Source organism: Panulirus ornatus, chromosome 16, assembly GCF_036320965.1.
Source record: "Panulirus ornatus isolate Po-2019 chromosome 16, ASM3632096v1, whole genome shotgun sequence".
NCBI classification, from domain to species: Eukaryota; Metazoa; Arthropoda; class Malacostraca; order Decapoda; family Palinuridae; genus Panulirus; species Panulirus ornatus.
Window position 1 is genome coordinate 14,123,320 of NC_092239.1, and position 18,239 is coordinate 14,141,558.

At 44.8% G+C, this 18,239-nt stretch overlaps 2 protein-coding genes across 2 annotated transcripts in view; one reads left to right on the forward strand and one right to left on the reverse strand.

Annotated features, from left to right (window-relative positions):
• The window catches only part of LOC139753902 (uncharacterized), a 56,804-nt gene extending 55,322 nt beyond the window's left edge, over positions 1-1,482 (forward strand). Inside the window, exons 11-12 of the mRNA XM_071670859.1 lie at positions 473-652; positions 1,105-1,482. Coding sequence (XP_071526960.1) covers positions 473-652; positions 1,105-1,331 — 407 coding nt within the window. The 3' untranslated portion in view covers positions 1,332-1,482. The remainder of the gene's footprint in view (positions 1-472; positions 653-1,104) is intronic.
• The window catches only part of LOC139754164 (ras-related and estrogen-regulated growth inhibitor-like protein), a 392,942-nt gene that overhangs the window by 174,436 nt on the left and 200,267 nt on the right, over positions 1-18,239 (reverse strand). The gene's annotated exons all lie outside the window — the stretch shown is intronic.

Consider the following 18,239-nt stretch of genomic DNA (forward strand, 5'->3'; position numbering starts at 1 on the left):
CTGAAAGCAGCATCATTGATTATGTTTAAGAATAGGTTTGGTAAATCGCTTCAAGTCTACGGCTTTCATTACTTAAGCCTCCATAGTCCAAATGACAATTTGCAGGTTATTATTTGAGGCCAAATGACAATTTGCAGGTTATTATTTGAGTCCAAACGACAATTTGCAGGTTGTTATTCGAGTCCAAACGACAATTTGCAGGTTATTATCCGAATACAAAACGACAATTTGCAGGTTATTCTCTAAAGTCCAAACGACAATTTGCAGGTAATTCTCTTTTGTACTATATGTATGCCTCCTAACTTCTACCACACTGTTCAGTGAGTTTCTGGTATCTTCCACCGTCGCAAACAGCCTTAGAAAAAAAAAAAAAAAAAGGACCTTGTGGTCTGGTGTTGTTAGAATTCCTTAGTATTTTGCAACGTTCTTCACGTCTGCTGTCTGAGATATCATCTCCCTTAAACGTTTCCAGGTTGCAGCAGCATATCTTGTCCTGTCCTGTTCTTCGCGCTCGGCTCCCAGTGCTTCTACATCAACACCCGGGATGAGCTGACGTGGGACGCGGCCCGCGAGTGGTGCCGTGAGAAGGGGGGAGACCTCGCCGATCCCCTGGACCCGAGGTCTCTGATTGACAAACTGATAGAACTTGCACGTATGTATTCCTCCTCCTCCTCCTCCTCCTCCCCGACGACGAAAGTGTTGTGCGAAGGTTCACGTGTTTATCTTGGATTCCACATCTCGTGCACAGCTCACATTCACAACAGAAAAAAATAATAATAAAATGAAATAAGAATAGTCCTAATAGGCAAGCAAGTGTTCTTCAGATGCTCATGTTCTCCTTAAGCACAGAGTTAATGGGTCAAGGTCATGAACTACTGACACTACCCAATACTTATCAGCTAATCTATTGATTACGATCCAATACTTTTCGACCTAACTGTTTAACACTTTGCCAGATGATGATAACGGTCACATACGTCTTTTGAGTACTATTAGACTCCCCTGTCCATGATGATAAGACGTGCGCGCGCGCGCACGTGTGTGTGTGTGTGTGTGTGTGTGTGTGTGTGTGTGATATAAAACTAACGGGTGTTATATTTCCAGCGGAGGGTAAGTACTGGCTCGGGGCAACCGATAGAGAACACGAGGGCAAGTGGCTCGGGGTATCTGGCCGACTGGTGGACATGACACCCAAGCTCTGGGAGAAGAACGAACCCAACAACTACAACGGCAACGAGCACTGCCTCGAGGTTGGCTTCTTCGAAGACGTCTTCAACGACATCCACTGCGACGCGGAGATGAAGTTTGTCTGTGAGCATCCACCCATATAACTGGAAAAAATGGCTCCGTCAGGGTGAAAAGAAGTTGGAAGAGTTACTGATTAAAATCCTACGCTCTGATATATATTCTTAAGGGACTAGTTACTATGTGCACCTGGCACATATTGAATTCAGGCGCCAATGACTCGAAGGATTCACTTCTTGTATCGAGGGGTTTGTATCTGAGGTAAACCAGGAATTCATAAAGCTTGTGTTGAGATGGTGGTGGTAGGGCTGCAAGAAGGTGGGTGTAGCGGGTGCTCTTGGCTTCACGTTCAGTAATATCTGAAGTTTTGGAACGTCAAGGATTCTGTGAGACACCTGAGTTCTGGTGTCGGACGTCCGGTCATTTGACTTGAACCTTAAATCATAATAAATGTTATCCTTCTTGACTTCGGAGGATTTCCTGTTCGTCCTTGGTGGATGGCGTTAGTGACGGACTGGTTGTACTTTACCCATTTTGCTTCACTGTTTCTTGTAAATCGCCTTCTACCCATCGTGTCTCAATAGGAGGGCATCAAGAAGGTACCACCGGTGTTCGTACTAGTGGTGGGGTCTTTCCTGCCGTGAACAACATGTACGGCTTTGGAGACAGGAATACATACCCTCGAGAACGCCGTCACCTCTGTGGTCCATCTGTCGTTTGTCTGAAAATATCAGATGGATCCCTGACACAAAGTAGATGGGAGGAGGTTGAACTAATACTATGTGCCACAAGCCTTCCTGCACACAGTGTTTCAGATCACAATGTTTCTCTTGAGCGTTAGACTTCACAAGGCAACCTTGTGACCTCATACCACACCTTGTATATTTGGCCTCACACTGCCTCCCACTCATCACACTCCTCACTATATACCTTGTGTATCAGTACTCATAGTGAGACATATACTTCCTCTTCTCCTTTATAATCTCCCTTTGCCCCTTCTGTTCAATGAGACTATAGCCACATCCACTTTACAAACCAATTGTCTCTCCAACTTAAAGCAGCCCCATTACCTTCCTGCTTCATCGTGGATGAGAGGGAGTTAGTGACTCCTCAGTTCTGGCAGGCAAGGCGTCCTAAGTCACTATACCTTCTCAGTCCACTGTTGTAGACTTGGTGATGTTGTCCTCTGACACCTCCGGGAGGTGGCTTTGGATGTGATGGGTCTGTGAGGCCGTCTTAGTTACTGTCTCACACGAGAAGTGATGGTTTGTTTTCGTTCTCTGGAAAAAGTCTTCATGTCCAGACTTAATCATATTTTTTTTCCACACTATCATAGTTAATACTGAGCTCTTGTGTTAATAAATGTGGGTGTTGAGCCCTCTTTACGTGTGTTGTATGCAACTATTTGTTACCATACTCTTAGAAAACATTTATCATTATGGTCTGAGACTCGGGTGTGAATACAGTAATTTGTTTAATGTTATAGACTGTATCATTTACCCGATGTATCACAAACCTGCTGTTGCTGTGAAGTATATATTACCCTTGAATGGACCCTGTAGTTCATGGCAATAAACAAAGATTCTTAATTTGTCTCGTTTAATAAGCCTCCTAATCTTCTGATTATTATTTTTATCATTATTTTTTCTACTATATATATATATACACACACTAGTATGTACGGTGGAGGTAGTGATGGTGGCAGTGGCGGAGGGGAAGCGGTTCATCCAAGGTTATTACTGGAACTCGTGTAAATAAAAGTTAAATCTGGCTGACCACACAGCCGGCCTTCACGAGGCAGAGCGGAGGCGTACGAAGGGACAGGCCAACACCTCACGGCCCAAACTTCCCTTTTACTTACAGAAGAACGAAAACTGAGGAAGCTACACCATCCCTGGTCTTCAATACAGAGATGAATTACTGTCCCCTTCTGCACTTGTCTCTCTGCTTTTTAAAACCATGCGATTTGAACATGAGGTGTTGAGACGAGAGATAACATTCCTTGGACGGGTGGGAGGGAGTGGCTCAAGGCGGAGTGTTTGAGTCGCTCCTCACTAAAATGGCATTAGTAACGGGATTATTTTTGGGGTTGAGGAATCTACGATGTCTAACAGGCTCGGCCTAGCCAGGCTGCAGTCATCGGGCAACGGGTGGGGGTAGAGTATTTAAACAGTCGCCCTCACAGTTTACTGAGGACACACAGCAACGCCACCAGCACCCTGCGCGGCGTGGGTCTCTCGACGTAACGGGAGAAGACCGTGTCCCCTGACGTGTGGTGATGTATGGAGGACATGTGCACGTTTCTTGCACGCGATGACACGCGATACTCAGGGAAGCCTGGTGTTTGTGGTGAGGCTGGGTGACCGACTGTCAGCTGTGCTGGAGGGCCAAGGAGCCACATCAGTACAGAACACAGTCCTGTACAACATGATTCCTCAACGATGATGGTGAGGCAAGTGTTGCTGAAGTGTGTGGCAGGATCAGACACAGGGAGACGGTCAGTATGATACTATTTGTACCCACACACACACACACACACACATAGTTTAGATAATGACTGCAGATAAGAAAGAGCTCGACATGGGAAGAGACAATCTCGGGGAAAGCAGGAACTTTTCATGACTAAATGTCTTATTCATCCCCGGGGTTCTGGGCCCCTCATGATGAAACCCTGGTGTGGGACGTGCCCCTCACTCCTCACCCCTCCCAGTCTCTCTCTCTCTCTCTCTCTCTCTCTCTCTCTCTCTCTCTCTCTCTCTCTCTCTCTCTCTCTCTCAACTGGAGGAAACAGACATGGTTCTCTTTTCCCTCACTGTCTTCCTTTCCATCTACCGCATCTGGTCATGCTCCAGGTTAGTTTTGACACAACGTAAGGGAAAAGAGAAAAAAATATCGTAAGTGTTTTTCCCCCTCATCTGCTGTACATTTTCAACAAGGAACGTGAGGAAAATTGTGACACGAAAGACTGCAACACTTCACGCCCTCAAAATACCCAGTCAAAAATTCACATTTTTCAAATTAGTGAAATCCTGTCTTCTCCATTGTGGTTATTTATATAGAAAAAAAATTCTCTTTTTTCCCTAAAAAGATATATGAAACAGGTCAATTGCCTGATATGTTGAACCCGTGGTCTTAGCGAGTCACAACACACAAACAGAAACGTGAAGAAGGGAAAGTGCTTTTTCTACCCCCTCGCTCCCTCTCCTCCTCCTCCTCCTCCTCCTTTTTCCTTCCTCTCTCCCTCCCTCCCTTCCTCCTTCCTTCCCTTGATCATAGACGACACTATTTGGTGGCTCACGATTCTCCCCAAGGGAACATATCAGAACAAAGCAGGATAATTGCTCGAACGCACGAAGTTTAAATTGCTTTCTTTCTCTCTTTTTTTTTCTGTTAGTAGGTCACACGACCTGACAAAGATGGTCCATCCCTCATTCTCTTTCCTTCCCTCCCCCTTCTTCGTCTTCTTCAGGAGTATTGACACTGCGTCTCATATGAGGTGCTAACCATATCCGAAATGTATTGAGAGCGGACGATGAATGACGAAAAAAAAAAAAAAAGGATGAAAGGGTTGGTAGACATGACGAAAATTGACAGGTTGAAGGAAAAAAAAAAAAAAAAAAAAAAATATATATATATATATATATATATATATATATATATATATATATATATATATATATGGTAAATGGGCTAGATTACAGAGTAATGGGGGAGCCTGCAGGATGTTGGATGTGTGCTCTGGGGATAAAGTGCTTTGGCAAGTCAGTCATACAGTCACGTTTTCCTGTAGGGTTGTAAAGACGAGTTCAAATGAAAACGAGAGGGGGCGAGAGCGTCAGTACAATGACTTAACAGCTAAGGAATCACGTTACATACTAACCTTTCTTAAACTCTCTCACTCTCTCACTCTCACTGCATGCAGAGGGGTGAAAGATGTGGTAGATGACCTCCTATTTGCCACAGAGTTCGGGTACACGACACCAAGAACCCCCCCGCCCCCCCTAACTACTCCGAGAGAGAGAGAGAGAGAGAGAGAGAGAGAGAGAGAGAGAGAGAGAGAGAGAGAGAGAGAGAGAGAGAGAGAGAGAGAGAGAGAGAGAGAAAAAAAAAAGGGACCGTATGTTGAACGGGGACGTGTCGGAGTATCTCCACCAGGTCTCCGGGTACCTGCCCTTTAAAACAAGACTGCAGCTTGGCTCTGGCATACGTGGCACTGCTGAGAGGGAAAAAATGTGATGCCTTAAATAGCACTTAGCAAGTTATTTCTTGAAATCAGGGGGGGGACATTGCCTCCCTTTGATGGGAGGAAGGGGGAGCCTTTGGGCCATTTTCCACCAAAGCACCGTCTTGACTGTAACTATACTTATAGAAGAGTCGACTGTAACTATACTTATAGGAAACTCGACTGTGGCTATACTTATAGAATACTCGACTGACTATACTTATAGAAGATTTGACTGTGACTATACTAATAGCAGACTCGACTGTGACTATATTTATAGAAGACTCGACTGTGACTATACTTATAGAAGACTCGACTGTGACTATACTTATAGAAGACTCGACTGTGACTATACTTATAGAAGACTCGACTGTGACTATACTTATAGAAGACTCGACTGTGACTATACTTATAGAAGACTCGACTGTGACTATACTTATAGAAGACTCGACTGTGACTATACTTATAGAAGACTCGACTGTGACTGTACTTATAGAAGACTCGACTGTGACTATACTTATAGAAGACTCGACTGTGACTATACTTATAGAAGACTCGACTGTGACTATACTTATAGAAGACTCGACTGTAACTGTACTTATAGAAGACTCGACTGTGACTATACTTATAGAAGACTCGACTGTGACTATACTTATAGAAGACTCGACTGTGACTATACTTATAGAAGACTCGACTGTGACTATACTAATAGAAGACTCGACTGTAACTATACTTATAGAAGACACGACTGTGACTATACTTACAGAATACTCGACTGTGACTAAACTTATAGAAGACTCGACTGTAACTATACTTCTAGAAGACTCGACTATAACAACACCTAGAGAAGAGGCATTTGAGACGCCACATATACACATCCTTGCGTTGTCACACTAACTCATCGAGAGGAACAGAACCTGACTGACTGAGTGACTGAGGAAGACACACCCACCCACGCTCCCAGTACCACTGCGGTAATAGAAGGGGTTCGTTCTGATGACACTGACGCAGCTGGTGAGAGTGAGGGTTAGAACAGGAGGCCAGGCTGGCAAGGGGTGGATGATACAGCGTCTGTCTTCACCTGAGGACGACACACTGGGTGACCTCCTGCTCGATCTGTAGTTAACTACAAGCAGGCGGGGTTCGTCAACACACACACACACACACACACACACACACATATATATATATATATATATATATATATATATATATATATATATATATATATATATATATATATATATATATATATATATATCTTTTTATGGTAGCTGAGGCCCTAATCAAGGCCATCACATTAACGTTATATATATGTATTCTTTTTTATTATACTTAGTCGCTGTCTCCCGAGTTAGCGAGGTAGGGCAAGGAAACAGACGAAGGAAATGGCCCAACCCACCCACATACACATGTATATACATAAACGCCCACACACGCATATATACATGCCTATACATCTAAACGTATACATACATATACATACATAAACATATGCATATATACACATGTACATATCCATACTTGCTGCCTTCATCCATTCCCGTCGCCACCCCTCCACACATGGAATGGCACCCCTCTCTCCCCGCGCACGCGTGAGGTAGCGTTAGGAAAAGACAACAAAGGCCACATTCGTTCACACTCAGTTTCTAGCTGTCATGTTTAATGCACCGAAACCACAGCTCCATTTCCACATCCAGGCCCCACAAAACTTTCCATGGTTTACCCCAGACGCTTCACATGCCCTGGTTCAATCCATTGACAGCACGTCGACCCCGGTATGCCACATCGTTCCAATATATATATATATATATATATATATATATATATATATATATATATATATATATATATATATATATATATATATATATATATATATATATATATATATATATATATATGTATATATATATATATATATATATATATATATATATATATATATATATATATATATATACATATATAAACACGGGAATGTCTTTCTCCTCTTGCCTAACTAATCAGGGAGTTCCTGATCTCTCTATCATCACCAACAGCCTCGTTAGGACCCAGTGGTCAATTGCTGTTTGAATTCCTTTGCAAGCAAGGTTCGACTCCCCCCAAAAAAAAGAGAGCGTTTGTGGTTTCTTTCAAGGGAGAAATGAAACAAAACGAGGTCATTACAAACACAAAACCCCAGGAATCAAAAAGAGTCGGGTTATGCGACACGGAACACGTTAAGCACATTACGTCTGGAGACGGAAGGAGGGAAGCGCTCTGCGTCGCAGTCTGTCTGCGTGTGTGTCTGTCTGTCCTCAGTATAGCGTAGGCGCAACGTTATAAATAACCCTGATGACTACCGCCCCGATTTTAGCCTGCCCCTGTTAAACACAGCGACTTCCCCGCCCGAAATAATCCTCTTACTAAACCCATTTCCTGAGAAGCGAGCGGAGCTAAGCGCACCGCCCCTGAGGCACTGTAAACACCAGCTCAGGATTTGTTATTAAACAAGAGACCATCAGCGAGCGCTCGGCTAGCCACAACAAGCCTCCTCCCTCCATATAAAGACGTGAGGAGGGAAGGAATGGGAATCATACATTACAGTAAAGGGAAGAAAGCTTGAGGGGAAAATTGGTCATTCTTACCATTCCTGGGATTCTCGTGAAGAGGAGAGCAAAGGAGGCAAAGAGTCACAGGGTATGTTACTTAGGAGGGAGTAAGGCCGGGTAGAGCGTGGGGCAGGTCAGGGGTGAGGATGGAGTTTGATCTTGTGTTCCGGTGATTAGTGGCGCGGTGGTGACCTGGCCGTCACCTCCCGCCAACACCGATGTTATCGCCATCATCGCCAACGCTAATGTTCCCTTTATCCTCACCATCAACAACTGTCCGTAGGAAATTCACCAAAGCCAAATTCTGATGAATACAATCTCTCTCTCTCTCTCTCTCTCTCTCTCTCTCTCTCTCTCTCTCTCTCTCTCTCTCTCTCTCTCTCTCTCTCTCTCCCCCAAAGATACAACATTGCGCGCTACCTAACCCATCACAATGAAGTGCCATGAGATAGTTCAGTCGTTGTATAACTATCTAACGAGTGAACATCATTACTTCCTTATCATTTGTCAGTCATAATGACGATCTTATCTAGCCATATCAGCCTCAAGCTTGACAACAAGGCACTGAAAAGATGCACATCAGGGAAACGAAAAATTGTGCACATGTGTTGCAAAGGAATATCCATCACACCCACTCCTCCGAACCACACCACTCTCGAACCCACACCCACTCCTTCGAACCCACACCCACTCCTCCGACCCTACACTCACTCCTCCTACCCTACACCCACTCCTCCCACCCTACACCCACTCCTCCGACCCCAAACCCACTCTTCCGACCCCAAACCCACTCTTCCGACCCCAAACCCACTCTTCCGACCCCACACCCACTCCTCCGACCCTACACCCACTCCTCCGACCCTACACTCACTCCTCCTACCCTACACCCACTCCTCCCACCCTACACCCACTCCTCCGACCCTACACCCACTCTTCCGACCCCACACCCACTCTTCCGACCCCACACCCACTCCTCCGACCCCCAGCTCATGAATGAAGCCTTTCTTTGTCAAGTCCACTATAGACTCAACATGATGGCAAGACCATAACTCTCTCCAAGTTCCCACAACTTACCAGAGACCAATGCCTCACGGCCAACACGATTAATACTACTACTACTACTGCTGCTACTACTGCTACTACTACTACTGATAATACTACTACTGATACTACTACTGCTACTACTACTAATACTGATACTACTACTACTACTGATACTACTACTACTTCTACAGATACTACTGCTACAGATACTACTACTACTACTACTACTACTGATACCACTACTGCAACTACTACTGCTACTACAACTGCTACTACTATTACTGATACTACTACTACCACCATCATATACCGCTAATTACAATATCATTTAAGACACATTAATTAAATTCCCGGGGTTATAAAAAGCTAATCAGCTGAAATGGATCAAGCTTTGCACCAGGATAATGACCTGCCAACAGTCATTAGCCTTCACACGCAACAAACTGGTCGAACAACTTGTTTTACATAATATCAGATTTCATCGCGTAAAAAGAAAAATACTCTTTAACATATCCATCTCCGGAATGCGATCGTATCTGACCTGTACAGTCCTACTCAAACTTTTTTGATACCAAAGAGAAACCAATACAAAACGGAGCAACAAAATCAATTGCATCACGTAGAAATAAACCTACTGAAGAAAATACACAAGAGACCTAGAATGATAGACAATTTTTTCCCTGAAAAAAAAAAAGACGACAAAGTATAAAACGCAGATTCCAAAAGGTATTAGAAATCTTCACACTACGAGAATGATTTTTAGGAGCATATACCTCATAGTCTCCTCCTGTCAGACCAGAGGCAACATGACTAGAGGTAATGGTTTGAAGCTAAAGAGAAAGAGACGTGATAGAGCGATGAATATCTTCTCTTCAGCCGAGTTATGGAATATTGGAATATCTACCATTAAATGCTGTCGAGGGGAACTCCCTAAATACACAGAGAACACGACCCTGGGAAATGCTTTAATAAGATTGTCAGCCAATGGTACTCTATTCAAAATGACAATATACGCGACACATATCATTTCCTTAAAAGATGTAATATGGGCATTTTTTTTTATTAACATGCACATGTTTTTTTTTCGTATCAGTAACGGCTAATTTCCTTGCCACCTCAGTGTAACTGGTGGTGGTAATCAGACACCAGAATCAGTTGTTTTTACCCTTAGCGCTTTCCATGAAATGTCTGCGTCAGGATAATGTGTTAACAGCTACCTCCCTGCCGGCAGATGTGCCGGAGAGAATGCTGGGTGGGGAGGAGCCTCCTGCTATACTATCCACCTCACCATTATAAAGCTCAGGGTATTGTGAATCCCTCCCTCTTCTCCAAGATATAACCTCGTAATAGATCATCAGATCTCCTGTTATTACTGGTCCGTCTGAAATGGTCACTTGATCAACCCCTTGAGTTCATCAGTACGACCCCTTTGAGCACGGCGTTACGACCAACGGCTCTTGATGGCATGCCATCACGTCGAAGAGTTCGTGCGATCGTGCGCAAGGATCACAGGCGTTGGCTTGGTGTCATCCCAGCAGAGGGCAATCCGTATTAGAACATCGTGAGTCGCTGAAGACCGCGACAGACAGACGTCATGGTTTCAGGGCCTCTCTCATGTCGTCTTTATTCTTTACGTTATTGTCCGTAACATGATGATGATAGTCGTTCGTTTACGTAACAGACTGGGGCCAAGGCTGTCCTATCCCTAAGGCTTGGTCTGGGGGCCAAGGCTGTCCTATCCCTATGGCGTGGTCTGGGGGCCAAGGGTGTCCTGTCCCTATGGCTTGGTCTGGGGGCGAAGGCTGTCCTATCCCTAAGGCTTGGTCTGGGGGCGAAGGCTGTCCTATCCCTAAGGCTTGGTCTGGGGGCGAAGGCTGTCCCATCCCTAAGGCTTGGTCTGGGGTCTAAGGGTGTCCTATCCCTAAGGCTTGGTCTGGGGGCCAAGGCTGTCCTATCCCTAAGGCTTGGTCTGGGGGCCAAGGCTGTCCTATCCCTAAGGCTTGGTCTGAGGGCCAAGGCTCCTCTACCCCCCCACAACTCGGTACCAAGTCTGGTATTTTAGATTCTCTTCAGAAGTTCAACATCACACGACAACAGCCTCTCTCTCTCTCTCTCTCTCTCTCTCTCTCTCTCTCTCTCTCTCTCTCTCTCTCTCTCTCTCTCTCTCTCTCTCTCTCTCTCTCTCTCTCTCTCTCTCTCTCTCTCTCTCTCTCTCTCTCTCTCTCTGACCTTTGACCTTATCTTGACAGCGGTTAGGCAATAACTACTTCGTAAACGGGGTCAACAGATCCTCAACTAAGGGCTTAGGAAGGAGAGGGGGGGAAAATAACAACTGCTTAACCTGACCTACCCAACTGCGAGAACTTTTGGAGAGATTTTGTCTAACGAGAGAGAGAGAGAGAGAGAGAGAGAGAGAGAGAGAGAGAGAGAGAGAGAGAGAGAGAGAGAGAGAGAGAGAGAGAGAGAGAGGTGTCGGGCGGGATTTAAAGCTGCCAAATTCATCCTTGCCTCTGGTCGTGCCCGTATAACAACACCTAGAGAAGAGGCATTTGAGACGCCACATATACACATCCTTGCGTTGTCACACTAACTCATCGAGAGGAACAGAACCTGACTGACTGAGTGACTGAGGAAGACACACCCACCCACGCTCCCAGTACCACTGCGGTAATAGAAGGGGTTCGTTCTGATGACACTGACGCAGCTGGTGAGAGTGAGGGTTAGAACAGGAGGCCAGGCTGGCAAGGGGTGGATGATACAGCGTCTGTCTTCACCTGAGGACGACACACTGGGTGACCTCCTGCTCGATCTGTAGTTAACTACAAGCAGGCGGGGTTCGTCAACACACACACACACACACACACACACACACATATATATATATATATATATATATATATATATATATATATATATATATATATATATATATATATATATATATATATATATATATCTTTTTATGGTAGCTGAGGCCCTAATCAAGGCAATCACATTAACGTTATATATATGTATTCTTTTTTATTATACTTAGTCGCTGTCTCCCGAGTTAGCGAGGTAGGGCAAGGAAACAGACGAAGGAAATGGCCCAACCCACCCACATACACATGTATATACATAAACGCCCACACACGCATATATACATGCCTATACATCTAAACGTATACATACATATACATACATAAACATATGCATATATACACATGTACATATCCATACTTGCTGCCTTCATCCATTCCCGTCGCCACCCCTCCACACATGGAATGGCACCCCTCTCTCCCCGCGCACGCGTGAGGTAGCGTTAGGAAAAGACAACAAAGGCCACATTCGTTCACACTCAGTTTCTAGCTGTCATGTTTAATGCACCGAAACCACAGCTCCATTTCCACATCCGTGCCTCACAAAACTTTCCATGGTTTACCCCAGACGCTTCACATGCCCTGGTTCAATCCATTGACAGCACGTCGACCCCGGTATGCCACATCGTTCCAATATATATATATATATATATATATATATATATATATATATATATATATATATATATATATATATATAAACACGGGAATGTCTTTCTCCTCTTGCCTAACTAATCAGGGAGTTCCTGATCTCTCTATCATCACCAACAGCCTCGTTAGGACCCAGTGGTCAACTGCTGTTTGAATTCCTTTGCAAGCAAGGTTCGACTCCCCCCAAAAAAATAATGAGAGCCTTTGTGGTTTCTTTCAAGGGAGAAATGAAACAAAACGAGGTCATTACAAACACAAAACCCCAGGAATCTAAAAGAGTCGGGTTATGCGACACGGAACACGTTAAGCACATTACGTCTGGAGACGGAAGGAGGGAAGCGCTCTGCGTCGCAGTCTGTCTGCGTGTGTGTCTGTCTGTCCTCAGTATAGCGTAGGCGCAACGTTATAAATAACCCTGATGACTACCGCCCCGATTTTAGCCTGCCCCTGTTAAACACAGCGACTTCCCCGCCCGAAATAATCCTCTTACTAAACCCATTTCCTGAGAAGCGAGCGGAGCTAAGCGCACCGCCCCAGAGGCACTGTAAACACCAGCTCAGGATTTGTTATTAAACAAGAGACCATCAGCGAGCGCTCGGCTAGCCACAACAAGCCTCCTCCCTCCATATAAAGACGTGAGGAGGGAAGGAATGGGAATCATACATTACAGTAAAGGGAAGAAAGCTTGAGGGGAAAATTGGTCATTCTTACCATTCCTGGGATTCTCGTGAAAAGGAGAGCAAAGGAGGCAAAGAGTCACAGGGTATGTTACTTAGGAGGGAGTAAGGCCGGGTAGAGCGTGGGGCAGGTCAGGGGTGAGGATGGAGTTTGATCTTGTGTTCCGGTGATCAGTGGCGCGGTGGTGACCTGGCCGTCACCTCCCGCCAACACCGATGTTATCGCCATCATCGCCAACGCTAATGTTCCCTTTATCCTCACCATCAACAACTGTCCGTAGGAAATTCACCAAAGCCAAATTCTGATGAATACAATCTCTCTCTCTCTCTCTCTCTCTCTCTCTCTCTCTCTCTCTCTCTCTCTCTCTCTCTCTCTCTCTCTCTCTCTCTCCCCCAAAGATACAACATTGCGCGCTACCTAACCCATCACAATGAAGTGCCATGAGATAGTTCAGTCGTTGTATAACTATCTAACGAGTGAACATCATTACTTCCTTATCATTTGTCAGTCATAATGACGATCTTATCTAGCCATATCAGCCTCAAGCTTGACAACAAGGCACTGAAAAGATGCACATCAGGGAAACGAAAAATTGTGCACATGTGTTGCAAAGGAATATCCATCACACCCACTCCTCCGAACCCACACCCACTCCTTCGAACCCACACCCACTCCTTCGAACCCACACCCACTCCTCCGACCCTACACTCACTCCTCCTACCCTACACCCACTCCTCCCACCCTACACCCACTCCTCCGACCCCACACCCACTCTTCCGACCCCAAACCCACTCTTCCGACCCCACACCCACTCCTCCGACCCTACACCCACTCCTCCGACCCTACACCCACTCTTCCGACCCTACACCCACTCCTCCGACCCCACACCCACTCCTCCGACCCTACACCCACTCTTCCGACCCCACACCCACTCTTCCGACCCCACACCCACTCCTCCGACCCCCAGCTCATGAATGAAGCCTTTCTTTGTCAAGTCCACTATAGACTCAACATGATGGCAAGACCATAACTCTCTCCAAGTTCCCACAACTTACCAGAGACCAATGCCTCACGGCCAACACGATTACTACTACTACTACTGCTACTACTACTGCTGCTACTACTACTACTGATAATACTACTACTGATACTACTACTGCTAGTACTACTACTACTGATACTACTACTACTACTGATACTACTACTACTTCTACAGATACTACTGCTACAGATACTACAACTACTACTACTACTACTGATACTACTACTACTACTGCTACTACTACTGCTGCTACTACTACTACTGATAATACTACTACTGATACTACTACTGCTAGTACTACTACTACTGATACTACTACTACTACTGATACTACTACTACTTCTACAGATACTACTGCTACAGATACTACAACTACTACTACTGATACTACTACTACTACTGATACTACTACTACTTCTACAGATACTACTGCTACAGATACTACTACTACTACTACTACTACTGATACCACTACTGCAACTACTACTGCTACTACTACTGCTACTACAACTGCTACTACTATTACTGATACTACTAACTACCACCATCATATACCGCTAATTACAATATCATTTAAGACACATTAATTAAATTCCCGGGGTTATAAAAAGCTAATCAGCTGAAATGGATCAAGCTTTGCACCAGGATAATGACCAAGTGCCAACGGTCATTAGCCTTCACACGCAACAAACTGGTCGAACAACTTGTTTTACATAATATCAGATTTCATCGCGTAAAAAGAAATATACTCTTTAACATATCCATCTCCGGAATGCGATCGTATCTGACCTGTACAGTCCTACTCAAACTTTTTTGATACCAAAGAGAAACCAATACAAAACGGAGCAACAAAATCAATTGCATCACGTAGAAATAAACCTACTGAAGAAAATACACAAGAGACCTTGAATGATCGACATTTTTTTCCCTGAAAAAAAAAAAGACGACAAAGTATAAAACGCAGATTCCAAAAGGTATTAGAAATCTTCACACAACGAGAATGATTTTTGGGAGCATATACCTCATAGTCTCCTCCTGTCAGACCAGAGGCAACATGACTAGAGGTAATGGTTTGAAGCTAAAGAGAAAGAGACGTGATAGAGCGATGAATATCTTCTCTTCAGCCGAGTTATGGAATATTGGAATATCTACCATTAAATGCTGTTGAGGGGAACTCCCTAAATACACAGAGAACACGACCCTGGGAAATGCTTTAATAAGATTGTCAGCCAATGGTACTCTATTCAAAATGACAATATACGCGACACATATTACTTCCTTAAAAGATGTAATATGGACATTTTTTTTATTAACATGCACATGTTTTTTTTTCGTATCAGTAACGGCTAATTTCCTTGCCACCTCAGTGTAACTGGTGGTGGTAATCAGACACCAGAATCAGTTGTTTTTACCCTTAGCGCTTTCCATGAAATGTCTACGTCAGGATAATGTGTTAACAGCTACCTCCCTGCCGGCAGATGTGCCGGAGAGAATGCTGGGTGGGGAGGAGCCTCCTGCTATACTATCCACCTCACCATTATAAAGCTCAGGTATTGTGAATCCCTCCCTCTTCTCCAAGATATAACCTCGTAATAGATCATCAGATCTCCTGTTATTACTGGTCCGTCTGAAATGGTCACTTGATCAACCCCTTGAGTTCATCAGTACGACCCCTTTGAGCACGGCGTTACGACCAACGGCTCTTGATGGCATGCCATCACGTCGAAGAGTTGTGCGATCGTGCGCAAGGATCACAGGCGTTGGCTTGGTGTCATCCCAGCAGAGGGCAATCCGTATTAGAACATCGTGAGTCGCTGAAGACCGCGACAGACAGACGTCATGGTTTCAGGGCCTCTCTCATGTCGTCTTTATTCTTTACGTTATTGTCCGTAACATGATGATGATAGTCGTTCGTTTACGTAACAGACTGGGGCCAAGGCTGTCCTATCCCTAAGGCTTGGTCTGGGGGCCAAGGCTGTCCTATCCCTATGGCGTGGTCTGGGGGCCAAGGGTGTCCTGTCCCTATGGCTTGGTCTGGGGGCGAAGGCTGTCCTATCCCTAAGGCTTGGTCTGGGGGCGAAGGCTGTCCTATCCCTAAGGCTTGGTCTGGGGGCGAAGGCTGTCCCATCCCTAAGGCTTGGTCTGGGGTCTAAGGGTGTCCTATCCCTAAGGCTTGGTCTGGGGGCCAAGGCTGTCCTATCCCTAAGGCTTGGTCTGGGGGCCAAGGCTGTCCTATCCCTAAGGCTTGGTCTGAGGGCCAAGGCTCCTCTACCCCCCCACAACTCGGTACCAAGTCTGGTATTTTAGATTCTCTTCAGAAGTTCAACATCACACGACAACAGCCTCTCTCTCTCTCTCTCTCTCTCTCTCTCTCTCTCTCTCTCTCTCTCTCTCTCTCTCTCTCTCTCTCTCTCTCTCTCTCTCTCTCTCTCTCTCTCTCTCTCTCTCTCTCTCTCTCTCTCTCTCTCTCTGACCTTTGACCTTATCTTGACAGCGGTTAGGCAATAACTACTTCGTAAACGGGGTCAACAGATCCTCAACTAAGGGCTTAGGAAGGAGAGGGGGGGAAAATAACAACTGCTTAACCTGACCTACCCAACTGCGAGAACTTTTGGAGAGATTTTGTCTAACGAGAGAGAGAGAGAGAGAGAGAGAGAGAGAGAGAGAGAGAGAGAGAGAGAGAGAGAGAGAGAGAGAGAGAGAGAGAGAGAGAGAGGTGTCGGGCGGGATTTAAAGCTGCCAAATTCATCCTTGCCTCTGGTCGTGCCCGTTCTGGCGTTGGTGTCACGGCTTCTGATGGTGAAGCTAGCGAGGTCTGATGGGCTCGGTGGTCCAGCCTCAAACCCTCTACATCACAGCAGCAAGTGTCGTCAGTAACTCCCGTTAGTTAACGCGGGAAATGGCGAATATGTATGAAATTATATATATATATATATATATATATATATATATATATATATATATATATATATATATATATATATATATATATATATATATATATATATATTATCCCTGGGGATAGGGGAGAAAGAATACTTCCCACGTATTCCCTGCGTGTCGTAGAAGGCGACTAAAAGGGGAGGGAGCAGGGGGGCTGGAAATCCTCCTCTCTTGTTTTTTTTTTTTTAATTTTCCAAAAGAAGGAACAGAGAAGAGGGCCAGGTGAGGATATTCCCTCAAAGGCCCAGTCCTCTGTTCTCAACGCTACCTCGCTAATGCGGGAAATGGCGAATAGTTTGAAAGATGAAAGAAAAAAAAAAAAAAATATATATATATATATATATATATATATATATATATATATATATATATATATATATATATATATATATATATATATATATATATATATATATATATATATATATATATATAAGCCATACATAAATATAGGGAGGATGAACAGTCGGGTTGACTGTGGATCGACTGCCGCGCAACCAGGAGTCGAACCTACATGATCGACCCTGGGCGGCCCGTGGATGAGTCACGGTCAGGAACGTTGACCACTACACCACGGACGCCCACAACCAAGACCGCATAAAGGTCACGGGTTCATACTTAAGGACGGTACAGGCTCCCTGTAGGTGTACCCTCTTACACAAGAACCGTACCGTGTCGTACCCTAGGGTCGTACTGTAGCACGCTCAGTAGTGCCACGATCTAGCGACTGCCACTGTGTCTACAGCATGTCCATCTGTGTCTACAGTATGTCCATCTGTGTCTACAGTATGTCCATCTGTGCCTACAGCATGTCCATCTGTGACTACAGCATGTCCATATGTGTCTACAGTATGTCCATCTGTGTCCACAGTATGTCCATCTGTGTCTACAGCATGTCCATCTGTGTCTACAGTATGTCCATCTGTGTCCACAGTATGTCCATCTGTGTCTACAGCATGTCC